General features: G+C 29.5%; 1 protein-coding gene across 4 annotated transcripts in view; it reads right to left on the bottom strand.

Annotated features, from left to right (window-relative positions):
- LOC143242029 (uncharacterized) overlaps positions 1-15172 on the bottom strand; it is a 46652-nt gene that overhangs the window by 16277 nt on the left and 15203 nt on the right. For 2 of the 4 annotated variants that reach the window (XM_076485372.1, XM_076485379.1), the window contains exons 7-12: positions 13824-13970; positions 12665-12811; positions 11355-11408; positions 10003-10071; positions 8168-8332; positions 2601-2825 (exon numbers count right to left, since the gene is read on the bottom strand). In XM_076485372.1, coding sequence (XP_076341487.1) covers positions 2601-2825; positions 8168-8332; positions 10003-10071; positions 11355-11408; positions 12665-12811; positions 13824-13970 — 807 coding nt within the window. The remainder of the gene's footprint in view (positions 1-2600; positions 2826-8167; positions 8333-10002; positions 10072-11354; positions 11409-12664; positions 12812-13823; positions 13971-15172) is intronic. The other 2 variants (XM_076485391.1, XM_076485386.1) reach the window with 2 other exon arrangements.

The raw sequence follows: 15172 nt of genomic DNA, 5'->3' as shown, positions 1-15172 counted from the left end.
TCCATGTATATATTGGAATACCAAAATATGTTTTAATTGTCTAATAGTGCTAAAAGATGTTCAATTTGGGAAGAAGTTGATGTTGCTATGTCATGACTATCTAGTTAACCAATTTCTATAATACTCTATTGCTGATAGCCATCCTATATTAAAAACTTTTTCTTATTAAAATTTACAGTTTAAGCATTGAAGGCTGTCAAAGCATTATAAACTCAAAAAGGCTTAACATCTGTTTTAATTATTGAGAAATTAAAAAAAATCTGTAAATTACTTTATTTCTATCTTATAATTAATAGTACCTTTAGTGAGCAATCATTAGAGTGTGGTTTGTTTTGATTTCACACAAAGCTATATGATGGCTGCCTGCACTAGCCATCTCTAATTTAGCAGTGAAAGACTAGAGGGAAGGCAGCTAGTAACTTTTACTATCAAATAGTAGGTTTGATCATCACATTATAATGTCCCCCATGGCTGAAAAGATGAGCAGATTTGGTAGGATGGAAATTTGAACTACCAACCCGCAGACAGTGAGTCAAGCACCGTAATCACTTGGTCATGCCAGGACCAACCATTTGAGCACAGTTTTTCTAATCATGAAATAGAAGCCAGATGGTCTGAGTCAGATTAGCTGGCTCATGTCTTGGTAACAAATCAAGAATAAAGTCGCAGTGTTTCCAGGGATATTTTATTTTACCTGTCATCATCCATAAGGTTAAACAAAGAATGAGGCCTAACTAACTAATGAATGAACATATGCTGTAAATTTCTTATGAGTGCTATAAGTATAGCTTCCACTTTGGCCATCAATTTGATTTCATTCCCCTAAGTTCCATGCTCAATCTTTGTTTGGCTGAGCCTTTTTTTTCTTTTTTGACATATCTAAGGTGTTTTTGATTAGATAGAATAATGCACTACACTTTAATTATATTAGGAAACTGTTCAGCTATTTATTAAACATTATTATGGTATGGGTATCCTGAATCTGAAGCAAGTAAAAACAATCACAAGCATTTTCATATTAATCTTATCAACCCTAAGAGTGGTTGATGGGATTCTGCCGAGCCATTGACTTCAAGTATCATTTATAAAGTATATTACTATGATGTGTTAAATGAGAGACAACACACCCTTGAAAAGAAATTAAAAAATTAAATTTGTTATTCAGTAAATAAATATTTCTTGAAGTTCCCCTGAAATAAATCATGAAATATCCTAGATTATCTGCTAAATATGAAATAGTTGCAAGTAATGCTTAAAAAAAAAGTTTTACATTTCATGCAAATTGCTTAATTTCATTATCTAAAAAAAAAATTTCAATTAAGTCAGATTCCTCTTAAACCAGTACAATAATTATCATTGTCATTTATTGACTACCATAGCTTTATAAAATTTACTGTTTGTTTTTTGTTTGAAGCACCATTTAATATGAAGTTAAAAGTTATCATAAATAAGTAATTTTCAGTACACTATCTCTGAGTAAGAACTAGTACTGATATTTTCAATATTTGCAACACCTTTCTCTCACAAGAGCTAAATGGTCAGAGTTCCCTAAATGTTCAGACATAGCCATTTCTAATTTTAAAACATTAATAAAGGAAAACAATAAGCAGGAAATGCCAACACAGAGGCTGTATCCAGTTCTGAACATGCTAAAATCTTGCTCTGATAATGCACTCACATAACAATACAGCCCAAATCTTGGACCATATAATCCACAGCCTCACATGAGGAGCTAGCTAAGAAATGAATTTTATTTAAATAAACTAAAACCTAAAACAAGACCCACTAAATTTTGTTTCTAAGCATTCTCGGGTGGTAGGCATGAATGAATAGCATTTAATGAATTACTAACAAGTGTAATAACTTTCATATTACTCTAACGTATACTGGTAGTTAACAGATGCTTTAAGGCAAATTAATCATTAGCTACATATATCTAGTCTTCATAAAATGAGAAATGATTTTTATCAAAGTGTTTTATAAGTTATAACATGTGTCCACTTTTTAATTTTGTCTTACACTTGGGTCTCATACATAACTCAAATGGTTTTAAAATACTACCACTTCCTAGTGGTAGGCATGAATGAATAGCATTTAATGAATTACTAACAAGTGTAATAACTTTCATATTACTCTAACGTATACTGGTAGTTAACAGATGCTTTAAGGCAAATTAATCATTAGCTACATATATCTAGTCTTCATAAAATGAGAAATGATTTTTATCAAGGTGTTTTATAAGTTATAACATGTGTCCACTTTTTAATTTTGTCTTACACTTGGGTCTCATACATAACTCAAATGGTTTTAAAATACTACCACTTCCTATTTACAAATTTTTCTGTTCTTTTATGAGCACCACATCAATAGAACTTCACAGACTTTCCTAAAGCTGAATTATTTTTAGTATATGCATCTGATATTAGTACAATATGTAGTAAGTCAAACAATATTCCTAGAACTCTTAGAAAAATAAATTTTACTTTATTTTCAGAAAACAACTCACATTGTCAAAAGTCAGTGTCTTTGAATTTTCATACATTAATTATATAAAAATTATTCCTTTATATGCAAGTGACAAGAATGTATTACTAACTTACAACGATATTCATATCCTAGCCTTAACACCAACCGAAGAGGAAAAACCTTTGCCCATGGAACTTCCCATTTCTGGATAAGAACTGCCACAAGAAAAGGAGGAGATGGAAGCACCAGCTTTCCTAAGCACTGAAATGTAGGCCTAACAAACAAGAAACCACTGTGATCACGACTTCCCAGCATTCCTTCTGGGAACAACGTATGCCCCAAGTCGGACACTGTGGTACCTACGGAAACAATTAATACTGTGTGTTATTATCATTGCAATTTAACAAAAAATCTTAAATATATATAACACATTTAAATCTAATAAACTAGGGCCTAAAGAAAACTGAAAATGATCATTCATCTCAGATATTAATTAATATTTTAAGGTTCAATATACCCAAAACCACTAAAAATCAACCAGTAACTCACATTTGGCTGTTTAATGCTAACTATTTCTACAACTTTAAAATAAATGAAATCAAACAATGTTTTTGGATGTCTACAAACTAATGATTTAACACATTTATCTTGTTAATGTATACTGATTTCATGAAATACATTTAACAGTAACATACAAACTAGAATATACAAATCATATCCAAGAAAATTATTAAAAATCATTATATTTACAATGTTACAAATTCAAAATAAAATATACAAAAGCTTACGTTGTACAACATTCTTTTTATGAAGCTTTAACCTGTTCAGTGCCATAGACAAGATAAATTGTCCAAGCTGATTGGAAACACAGTGCCATGGACAAGTTATTCAGTTTGCTCTCAATAATACCCAACTTCAATGCTAGATGACAGTACTATACATGCATTTGATCTACTTACAAATTGTTTCACTTTTGATCCACAATGGCGTTACGAAAAAGGTTACAAAATGAAGAAGCATTAGAGTTGTATTGTAGCAGCTGAAATACTTGGCAGTCAACAGGTTAAACTGATCATAAAAAATAAACTTTCATAAATGCCCACAGGTGGGAGAAAAAAAAATTGTACACATTTCACATTTTTTCTAGAAATGTTTGTTTCAGCTATTCATGAAAAGGTACACAAGTTACCTGGGCTAGCCATCCCTAACTTGAAAGTGACAGATTAGATGGAAGGCAGCTAATTAACAGCACCCACCTACAACCCTTGGGCTATTCAAATTGAATAGTGGTATTATCATTACTACTATAACAGAACCAAAGTTCCAAAGTGCAAAACAGGATTCTGTGGCATCAAATTATGAACAGCTAATCCTCAACTTTAAATTTCAACACATTAAATGCTATATTTAATATTCAGTATTTTTCTAAAGATAGTGGAAAATTAAATTTCATGTTGAAAATTAAATTATTTCCATTAAACCTAAAGCTTCTTTCAGGTTTCAAAAAATAATGGTTCAAGAAAACCCATATTTAAATATTCTGGGGATTTAAAGGAAAGGTTAGATCGTTGTAGTAAGCTTCTGAGACACAGCTATTAAGATCAATAGTGCAGTTCCATTTGATGTAGGGTGATGCTGATATTAGCTGCAAGGGGCACTGTGGTCACATCTCATAAAATGACTTGCACTTTTTAAATTTTTTATTAAATAAGATGAAAGCATTAATTGTTTTTCACTCAGAAAACCAAATGTTATGTAATGGGTGAGGCATATCATATAATAAATATGATATTTATTACACATTCTAATTATAGATTTACACTGTATATTTACACAGTCTTGCGTCTACTTTCCTTTCATTGTGTTTGGTTAAGAGCAGAAAGAAGAAAGACAACCCTCAAATGAATAAAGTACAGTATACACTTAGTATGAGTTAATAAATTGCTGTTGATGCATTTGTCACCAGATTGAAAAAATCTGATCAAAAATGAGAAAACTGGTTTGTGTAAGTAACATAAAACTGAAAGCTACAAAGCTCATTGATAATAACATGAAAAAGGAATTTTGTATCAAATGTTTTATGAATACTGTATTGATCCTTCTTGCTATGGGTAGGTCAAATTTTAGCATGAGTATAGAGTTATTTTATAGTCTCCAATATTATTTGTTTACAAAGTAATTAACTCTTTCAGCATGAGCTCAGTCCTTGGGATCAAACTCATAACCATTGCATGCTTGTTATAGTTTTCATGTTATAATGTTTAAATTAACAAGCATATGTTCACACAATCTGGCAGGTTATCAATAAACATTACAAGGCTTTCAATATGCAAAATATCAGATATTTTTAAGTCTTAAGGTTTTGTTAAGCAGTGTTTTTCTCATGCCTATTCAACATGCAGACTATTTTTAAGATTAAAAATACTTTTATGCAACAGAAAATTTTTAAATTTTGCAAGCAATATCTTTATAACATTCAGATACTATCAAAGGTTTAAAAACAACACTTTTACATGCTATTTTCACTAATAAACTCTATACAACATTGGTCGATTTGACTGATCTTGTAACCATAAAAAAGACAAAACATAAATGATGCCTCAATTCATCCTAAAATGACTACAAACTATAACACAAAAACAAATGTTTAAACTAAACAGCTTAAATCCCATTACATTATACATTTATTTTATATATATAATATTGACCTTTTAGCCATGCCCAACTGACAATACAGAAGTTACAATGATGCTGTGCATGTGCTCTCATGTTACCATATCCAACAACATAAAACTGATCTTTATCTTTCTGAAATGACCTATCTTAATTGTGTTTTAGTAAGACATTTTGTAAAATAGTCACATTTCAATTATTACACAACATATGTAAATATTATTACTAAGCATCAAAATAAGTTCTTAAATGTATTTTTCTTAAAACACAGAATTGTAAGTAATGACGTAAAGCAAAGGATTTTCTTGTTTTTACAACTTTTCTATTTGTGTGCTGCTTCTTGTAGGTTGCCCAAGCCTTATAAAATTACTTGCATGGAAGATGTGAAATGAAATAATTTAATAAAGGTTTTTATATATTGATGCCAAATTCATAAAATAGTTCAATAAAATTTTGAATGCAAGTCAACAAAAGCAATAATAAAGTCTTTGACTCTTGACCCATCTGGAAAGTGTTAACTAGAAACATAGACCTTGCTACACGTACCTGTCATACCACTCTTTCACAAATTTGGCAACAGTTCTCTGTGATACTTTTTTTATTACATTATTTACAACCAACAGGATGGCAAAATTTTAATCTATTAAATGATGTATTACATTACACTATTTTCAGTACAGAGTACTGTCTATTTCATATTTGGTTTGAAAGCTTTCACCTTGTTCAGATTTCAAGACTTTTAAAACCACAGCTAGAAAGCCAGTTAAATTATGATAGCTATAGAATATTGTCTAATTTGTGCTTATTATTCTATGTTCTTGAGCATAAAAAATATTTAGTGTTCTAGTTAAATTATGTGACATTTCTTTTTTCATGAATATTATTTATTTATTATTATAAAAGTAACTAAAATGTAAGCATTAGAAAATTTATTAAGTCAGACAAGGTTATAATAGGTAAGATAATGAATAACAGTAACAGAAATTCATGACATATGATCATTTGTTACACCATTCAATACAATAAATTGAGCTATGCATTCCTTGAATGATAATTAGAGTTGGAATGGCAAGAAAACAATAAATTTAAGTACAGACAGATATAAACTGTTATGAGCTTTAAGTAATTTAAGATAAACAATTATAGTTTCTTGTCATAAGCCATAGTCATTCTAGAAAAAGAAAACGGCAGTTCAGATTTCTTATTTTTTCATGGTGGTTATAAGGTTGAGCAAATCAACTGAATGGTTATAAAGTTAGAGTACAGAAATAACAAATAAAATGTAGTTTTACTGACAAAAAGGCCTGATACGTATTCAGAGTTTTAGAGGTTATAGAATTGAAATTTGAAAATTTTCACATAAAGAAAAGTATTTTAATCTTAACATGAAAATCCCTGTGTATTCATAACAGTCAACACATTGACTTAATATGTTTCCAGAATAAATCTTTAGTAAAAGTACTTAATTAAAAATAATAATTTATTTTTTTGTACAAAAGACTTGTAATATTTACTGAAAGCTTGCCAAATTTCATGTAGATACACAAAAACATTAAATGTTATAACATGGAAAAATCTTGATGGCTACTTTATGGTTACAAGGTTGGTCACATTGGCCAAACCTGTATTAAAAAACTGATTTTTCTTTCAATAAGAGAAATGAGTATTGGTTTCTTTTATAAAGTAAAAATTGTTTCCAGATAAAAACATAAAACCACTACTTTTAAAATATAGTAACTGTGCAATCACTGAAATAAAACAATATCAAATATTGTACATAAAATGTTCAAAATAACCTGTCAATGCACATACATTATGTGCATTAAGTAAATAATTAAACACTAAATGTTGAGTATAAACTGCTCTAAATATGTGCTGTACACATTAAAAGATGTAACAGTGTGCCTGATTTTCCTTTAAAGGCTCCCAAGATTATCTAAACCAATGCTATTTTTGCAGTTTTTAAATATGGTTTTTTGTCGAGTCATGCAAGTAGAACACTTTGTTGCCAAATAAATAACCATTTGTCCATCTGTAACTATCTCATAACGTTCTCAGTTATCACTCCAATGAACAAAGAAAATTGTGAAACTTTATTATTCTTAATTTATAAGTTATTGGTTATTCTTATGTTCTTGGCTTAATATTACAGGAAGCCAATTGTTTTATGACTAAGCTTATGGGTTATCTTATTTCATCTCATTTCTCTCTCACACAAACTAAACCCAACATTATATCTACCTAACAGATTGGTTTTATATGATCTCCAAGTATTTTCACATAATTACCTAACCTAATTTTATAATGTTTAAACATGACTGGATAAAATTCTTAATACATTCTTACTCTTCTAGTAAATAGTAAAATATCTTGCATTCAGACACACACACTATCCATAATCCTCTATCTAATAAAAAAATTTATATAATCTATTTTTTTTTCTTTTATATCATCTAAATATGATTGTATAATATTGTTTGTTTGTTTTGAATTTCATGCAAAGCTACACAAGGCCTATCTGCAGTAGCTGCCCCTAATTTAGCAGTGTAACACTAGAGGAAAAGCAGCTCACCATCACTACTCACCGTCAACTCTTTTAACAATGAATAGTGGGATTGATTGTCACATTATAACACCCCCATAGCTGAAAGGGTGAGCATGTTTGCTACAACAGGGATTCAAACCAGTGACCCTCAGATTACGAGACAAGTGGCTTAACCACCTAGCCATGCCAGGCCTTGGAAAATATTCACAAAATAATCCTACTTAAGCAGTAAAGACCTTATGTTAGGCCACAATTATGTGATATCACTAAATTTATGAATAATAAATCAACACAATTTATTAAGGACAAAGTAAACATTCTTTTGTATTAATTCCTATCATTGTTGTGTTTTTTAAGTCATCTGAGTAGAAAACATTTGGTCAAGTAATTATAGTAAATATACCTCAGTACTCATAACCACTAAAAATAAAGAAAAATTAACCCTTGTAACACATACACTTGCAACAAAATGAATGTACTCACCACCTGATGCATTATCATACACAGTAGTAAAAAGACGGAAAACATCTCTAGGTACTGTGTCTTCACTTGTCTCTTTCTCAAGAACAACAACTATTTCATCCTGACCAACAGAACACATTCCACGGCTTGTAAAACACCAACACTCCTTTCCGTAACAACACCCCACTAAAATGAACAGAAATACAAAATGTCACCACAGATAATATGAAACATTCTATCTGCATTCACTAGGGTTTTAAATTTTCATTAATAGCCTTCTTATAGTTATTTTTTGCAAAATAATAGTAACTGAAATAAATTTGAATATAAATTATAAAGTAAGCATATCAAGACTTTTTTTCTTTACCAAAACTAAATATTTACAGACATTACACTTAATTGGTTCAATATAGATTTACACTAAATAGTAAAGTATTTAAAAAAAAACAAACTTATATCAAACTGATGTTTATTTGCACCTGTCATAATGAACAAAACTAGAAAAAGATTATGCACAGTCAGCTTTGGATAATAAAAGTACACACACATTAACAAATAAATTACAAACATGCATAATTGTAAGTGTCCCAAATTGACTCAAGTTTCCTCTGTTAAATATTTAGGAATTATTTTAGATCGAAAATTAAATTGGCAATTTCATATTAATTCTTTAGTTAATAAATTAAAATATAGTTCTATGCTAATTTTTTGAACTTAGTCATTGTGCTCCTTATCATATTTTGTTAAGTGTATATTATGCTCTCTTTCAATCTTTCTTACAATATTGTATTTCAATTTGGGGTGGCACATATAAGACTTTTTTAATTCCTATTCACAAGTTGCAAAAAAGTGTTTTCTCTCTTATTTTTACTCATAGGCTTGATACCGATTTCAGTAAATTTAACTCCCCTCTTTCATATGATAAACTTTATTTATATTTTTTAGCTTTATCTACATTGCATGTTTCCTTTAATAGGCCTTTTAAAGTCACTTCATATTTTACACGACTTCAATCTTTTTTTCCAATTAATGTACCCACACCACGTAAAACAGTTACACTTCATCAATATCTTTATTTGGCACCTCGTATTCATAATTTTATTCCTTATAGTATAAGATCTTCTATTAATCGTGTTAATCAAAAGAAATACTTAAAACAATGGATCTTAAATACTGATGATAATATTCTGGGAACTTTATATTGATTTTGTAAGTTTTGATTTTACATTATTATGTGTTTAACCATCACAGGACGAGTTAACTCTTTGTTGATGGTTTTATATTGATATTTGATTTTTTGTGTCTAATTTATTGCTTAATAAATTTATTATTATTATATTATTATTATATAAATATATCAGTGATTCTAAGTACAGCTTTAAAGAGTAAAATGATAAAACTGCATACAATTTTAATAATAACCTTTAACGACATCCATTAGTAATGTATAACAAAAAAAAACAACTTAAGATTTACATACATTAAACAGTATTTTGTTTTTATCTAGGAAATGTAAAAATATTACACAGGTGTCAATCAAACAAAATCATTACTAAAACTCACTTCTAATGACACAAAGTGTGCAAAAAAACAGCACAAGTTTAGTTTTGATGCAAATTCCTATTACAGTCATTATTTATGGCTTATCTAAATCATAACTCCTCAGTAAATATCCAGGAATATAAATTTTAAAACATCTACCTTAAAGATCCTTCTGTAATATTAAAGTCATTTTTTACTTTACATGTAAGTAAATAACATTTAGAAGATAAATAACTTATTAATAAAAGCCATGAAGAATCAAAGTATATTGTTAATACTCTTCAAAATGATTAAGTGAAAAATGTTATACTTACATGTGACTAACTTGCAAAGAACATGCAAATTCTTTGTCAGTCCAAATACAATAGGACGAATGCTGTCATCTAACAACAACAAAAATTATTCTCTAAGTCTAGTCAATGAAACTTTGAAACAAATGTGGATTAAATGACATCTTAATTAGATAATGAAACTGAAAACTCTGATTAAACCATTTAATGTTAAGTTAGCAAAACCATGATACGTTAAAGTATACAGCAAAGAAAAACTTTTCAAATAATGAAGTATATGTAGGGATGGACAATATCAGTATAATAGTATAGGAACAGAGCAGTAGAATGTTAACAGACACAGAGGGTATATTGATCTCAACTGTGATTGTTTAAATATATATGTTAATTCTTGCCTGTTCTATTACTTAGGGATGATGGTACAATACAACACTACCATCTTGTTCCCACTATTTTTGAAGGAATGATATCAGCTATCCCTACATTCACTTCCTTTTTTGAATTTTTTTTTTTAATGTAGTGTTTCAAGACACAGGAAGGTTGTATTTATAACCAAGTTCTAAATGCAATGAGGTTCCATTTGGAATATTTGTTGTTTATCTATTATTGGCTAGTAATTCCCATTTCTCCCTGTACTTAACTTTATAAAAGGAACATCAAAATTCTGTAAAAAGCTAACTTTAAAGGGAACAATAATATCATTCACACTAGAATTATTATTTTCTACTAGTTATTAATTATACTTAAAATTAATTTGTTTTGAAATTTGTGCAAAGCTATATGAAGGCTATCTGCACTAGCCTTACCTAATTTAACAATGTAAGACTAGAAGGAAAGTAGGTAGCCATCACTACCTTCTGCCAACTCTTGGGCTACTCTTTAACCAATGAATAGTGGGATTGATTTTCTCATTATAATGCTCCCATGGCTGAAAGGGTGAGCATATTTGGTGGAATTGCAAGTCGTGTGTGCTAACCAATTGGCCATGTTAGGCAATAATATACATAGACGGATAAACCTTTTGCAAGTATGTCACCTCAGTGAATTTAGCTGACACCATTGTTCTGGTTCGAGAGTTATGTAATAATAATAAAAAAAATCAAACTTTTTGCTGTGATGTTTACAAACACTCCCAGAACTTATGACTCAACCATTACACAGCTATTATTGTAAAGGGTAACACTGTATAGTATTGTGAAGTTCTGATGACCTATTGAGGAAATATTTAAAATACCAGTTCAACGAACAACCCAAGCTATGCCAACATAGGCAGTGCTTCCATGTGCCTGATGACAAGAAAGAAAATCTAGATAAAATTATTTTACACCAACACATTTACAATATGTAGCTGCTCATCCTGTAATAAAAAAACTTACCTTGCATCCATTTCAACAGATGATTAATGTCTGGCTTTTCATCACTGGGAAAATCTGTAAATGAGCAAACAAGTCACTGCTACAATAAAAGTTTGTCACGCATGCACTTGTTATCTAAAATAGTTAATTTGAAAAAGAAATAAAATTGACAGACTATTAGTTGACAAGTGTCACCAAATTAAAAAAATGTAGTTTTGAAGTTTATTTCATGCATCTTAGAACAGAGGAAATAATTTTGACATTTTAGAAAAAACATACTATAAAGACCATACTGTATACTGTTTGTAGTAAATGTTTACTGAAGAGACTTGTATAAAAGAAATACCAAAGTTCAGAGAATTTACAGTGTGTGCGTGTATTTTATAACAAAGCCACATTGGGCTATCTTACTTTATCAATCGAGGGGAAATCAACTTTTGATTTTAGTGTTTTAAATTGATAGACTTACTGCTGCCCCAATGACATTTGTATTATGCACAGCTAGAATGATAAAAGGTAATAATAATAATGAGTTTAACACTTTCAAACAGTTCATTCAAATCTTGACTTACTAATATTCCTCCATATATTTTAGGCTTTTATACAACTAAACAAATTACATTCAGACCTACAAATCTGAAATATTTATACTGTAAACAATGTTAAACTTCAGTATGTAGCATAAGATGTACAGATTATTTGTAATCTAATTTAAAAGCTGGAAATTGGAATTTGAACTAAACATTTGTGAATTAGTTCAATAAATAACTCAAATGTTTTTAACATCTGAGCATTTTATATGGGTATCAAATGTACTGATTGTTAAATTGTAAGCACAAAACTACACAACGGTCTATCTGTACTGTGCCTATCAGGTATTGAGACTTAAGTTTAAGCATAAAAAATCTTCTGGTTTATAGCTATTGGTACTGTCAGGCACAGTATTCTAGGCTTTAAGTATTAAGAATAAGTATAGTGTTATGTTAACACTGTTCCTTCAGTGGTAAGTTAATTTTATCTTGTTAAAGATTATTCAACTGTAATTCAAGTCCAGATGGATATTTAGACTAGAAGAAATGTCAGTTTTATGCTCACTTAACAATAGAACCAATTCAGCTAAACAAAATACATAAAAACACCTGTCAAGTATTACTGCATTTAAGTAGTTTAACTTGATTTAATTATGATACACATTAATGGATGAATACTTTTACAAAGGGGGAAAAACAAGGCTAAATGATGCTACTACTTATTCAAAGAATTAATCATTTGGACAAGAGATTAAAAGATATTACTTCTTTTTGGGTTATGTTTTAATTTTTGTCTGATACCTGCAGGTAAAAATATTGGAGGTAAGGGGCCTTCACTATCTGATATGACGACTCGTCTTCGTGTCAAATCTTGACCAGATCCTTTCTTTCTTCTTCCAGAAGATATTAGAGAGCTTCCACCTGATGATGATTCAGAGCTAGAATCACCTAGTGAAAAAAGTGACTTAGAGAGGAAGATTTAAATAAGTTAAACAATTATTACTTGTAGAGATAATAGTACTTTTGTATCATACAAATGTAGTTGAACACTTAAAACTCAACATCCTTGATAAAAAAAAACAAAAAACACTGAAGTCCAAAAAAATTAAACACACCAAAATGTGAATGAAACACAAGACTTTTTTAAAATTGTCTATATTAATTGTGAACAAGCAAATACTGAAAACCTTTTATTAGAAACCTGGAGAGAAATACAATATTCACTATTTTAGAAAGTAGTCTTTCATTTTTTTACTATTCATGTGAGAGTTTTGAACATAAATAGTTCAAGTCTCTTTCCAAGGATTAATCCAGTCTGCTATCTAAGCTCAAAGTACTGAGTCATTCTCCAGAAAATTCTCACTGTTGAACATGTTACAAATGCTGTAAAACAAGGTGAAAAATGCTATTTTCCTATTTTTTATATTTTTATCTATTTCATTTACATTAACCCATAGTATAATGCTTGTTTATCAAAATTTGCTTAAACTTTTCATGACAAATGCTAAGTAACTATTACACAACAAAAACACATTATTTCATAAGGTTACTTATCAAATTATCATTTGCCTTTAGGACAATTAAATTTAAATAAAAAAAATTAAGGTCACTAAAACAAACAGAAACCTCTGGAAGTTTACATAGTGATAAACTTTTAATGAAAAACTTAAATTTTTTCCCCAATTTCACAAAGAAAAATGAGTATCTCAATAGATCAAACACCATCGTTATAGTTTGAAGTTATTAAAACATCACTTCAAAATCACAAATGTGACTGCTTATGTTACTCAAATCATAAAACTTCAACTTGTTAACTACTGGCTAAAACAGAAGGGTAGTGACTTTATATAAATCTCTCTCTCTCTCTCTCTCTCTCTCTCTATATATATATATATATATATATATGTACACCTTAACATCATTATATAACACCTGCTGTGAATTTTTAAAATAAAAATACCAGTGACTTTCTTCTGAACACGACCTTGACGCCTGAATGGTATGGTACGGTAATCTGGTGGATTATCAATATCTGTCAAATCACCACCAGGACGTATACCATCAGAAAACATTACTTGTTTCGGTTCTCCTCGAGGTTTATCTCCTGCTGGTATAAATGAAATGCACAATTAGATATCACTTTCACTAACTATAATACATAGTTTTGTGAAACCTTGACAAACATACCCACACATAAGTAAAGGTTTTCAGAAAATTTTCTGCTCATTCAACACAGTAGAAAACCATTTTTTTTCTAATAAAATGATATGAGAGACTATTTTAAACATGATCAGTTTAAGCTTTCACCAAGCTACCCAAATTCACACAGAATTGGATTAAAACAAATACTCATGTTAAACCAAAACTAATGATATAATTTCAAGCTTTTATTTCACTACTTTTTTTAAAATCAGCCTTTCACTTTTAAAGTTATTTACACTCTTTTTTTAGAATTAGTAACAAACTTTAACTATCGCTATGGATTCAGTTAATTTGACTAAGTCTGTGACAAAGTTCCCATGCTATAACTTTAACAATGTTTTATGGCTGTCATAATGTATCTGGTTTTTTTAACTATGCAATAAGAACCTTTAAAAATTTAACTAAGATTGTTAATGTGAATACTGTATAGAAAATGTAACATAAATGGGCCTTACTTTCTGGTTTCTGGCTCTGGAAACAGATAAGATTAAATGCTATGATAATTATACTTTGCCTTAGTATTATCTATATTACAATGATACTTTAAATTTCATACTTTTCAGGTTGTGTGAACGAGGGTCAACAAGTGGGTTTCGTCATCACTAATGATACATAAAGGGTAGAGTAAGAGGTTAGAGAAGAGGTTGAAGACCTAGAAAAGTAATGCCACAGTTCTCATACTAGAAGACACGGAAGATTTGAAAAAATATTTCCATATAAAAGTAAGAACTTAAGACACATATAATATTAAAACTTCACTAACTATGTTTTGTTACCAAGTTTATTCATATACAAACATAAAGCTTTTTAACTACATTTTGAATATAACTCTATAAAATGTCATGACATACACTTTGACCTACCTGTAAGCAAGATGGTTAAAGTGAAACCACAAAATATTGTATAAATACTTGGTTCAATTTAATGCAGACCAAAGACAGAATACATCATTTGTTTAGATGATTATGTTAAACCAGATACAAACAGTGAAATCCTGCTTTTTATAAACTAGTTATAATCACCTTGAGCAACCAAAACAAATTACCAAAAATTAATCAACAGAACTGGATCAGGATCACATTTACGTTTGTTAGGTTTAATTCAGCC

Source organism: Tachypleus tridentatus, chromosome 2 (genome assembly GCF_004210375.1).
Source record: "Tachypleus tridentatus isolate NWPU-2018 chromosome 2, ASM421037v1, whole genome shotgun sequence".
In the NCBI taxonomy this organism is placed as follows: Eukaryota; Metazoa; Arthropoda; class Merostomata; order Xiphosura; family Limulidae; genus Tachypleus; species Tachypleus tridentatus.
Note: the sequence above shows the minus strand (reverse complement) of the source record. Positions and strands in the feature narration are given on the sequence as shown.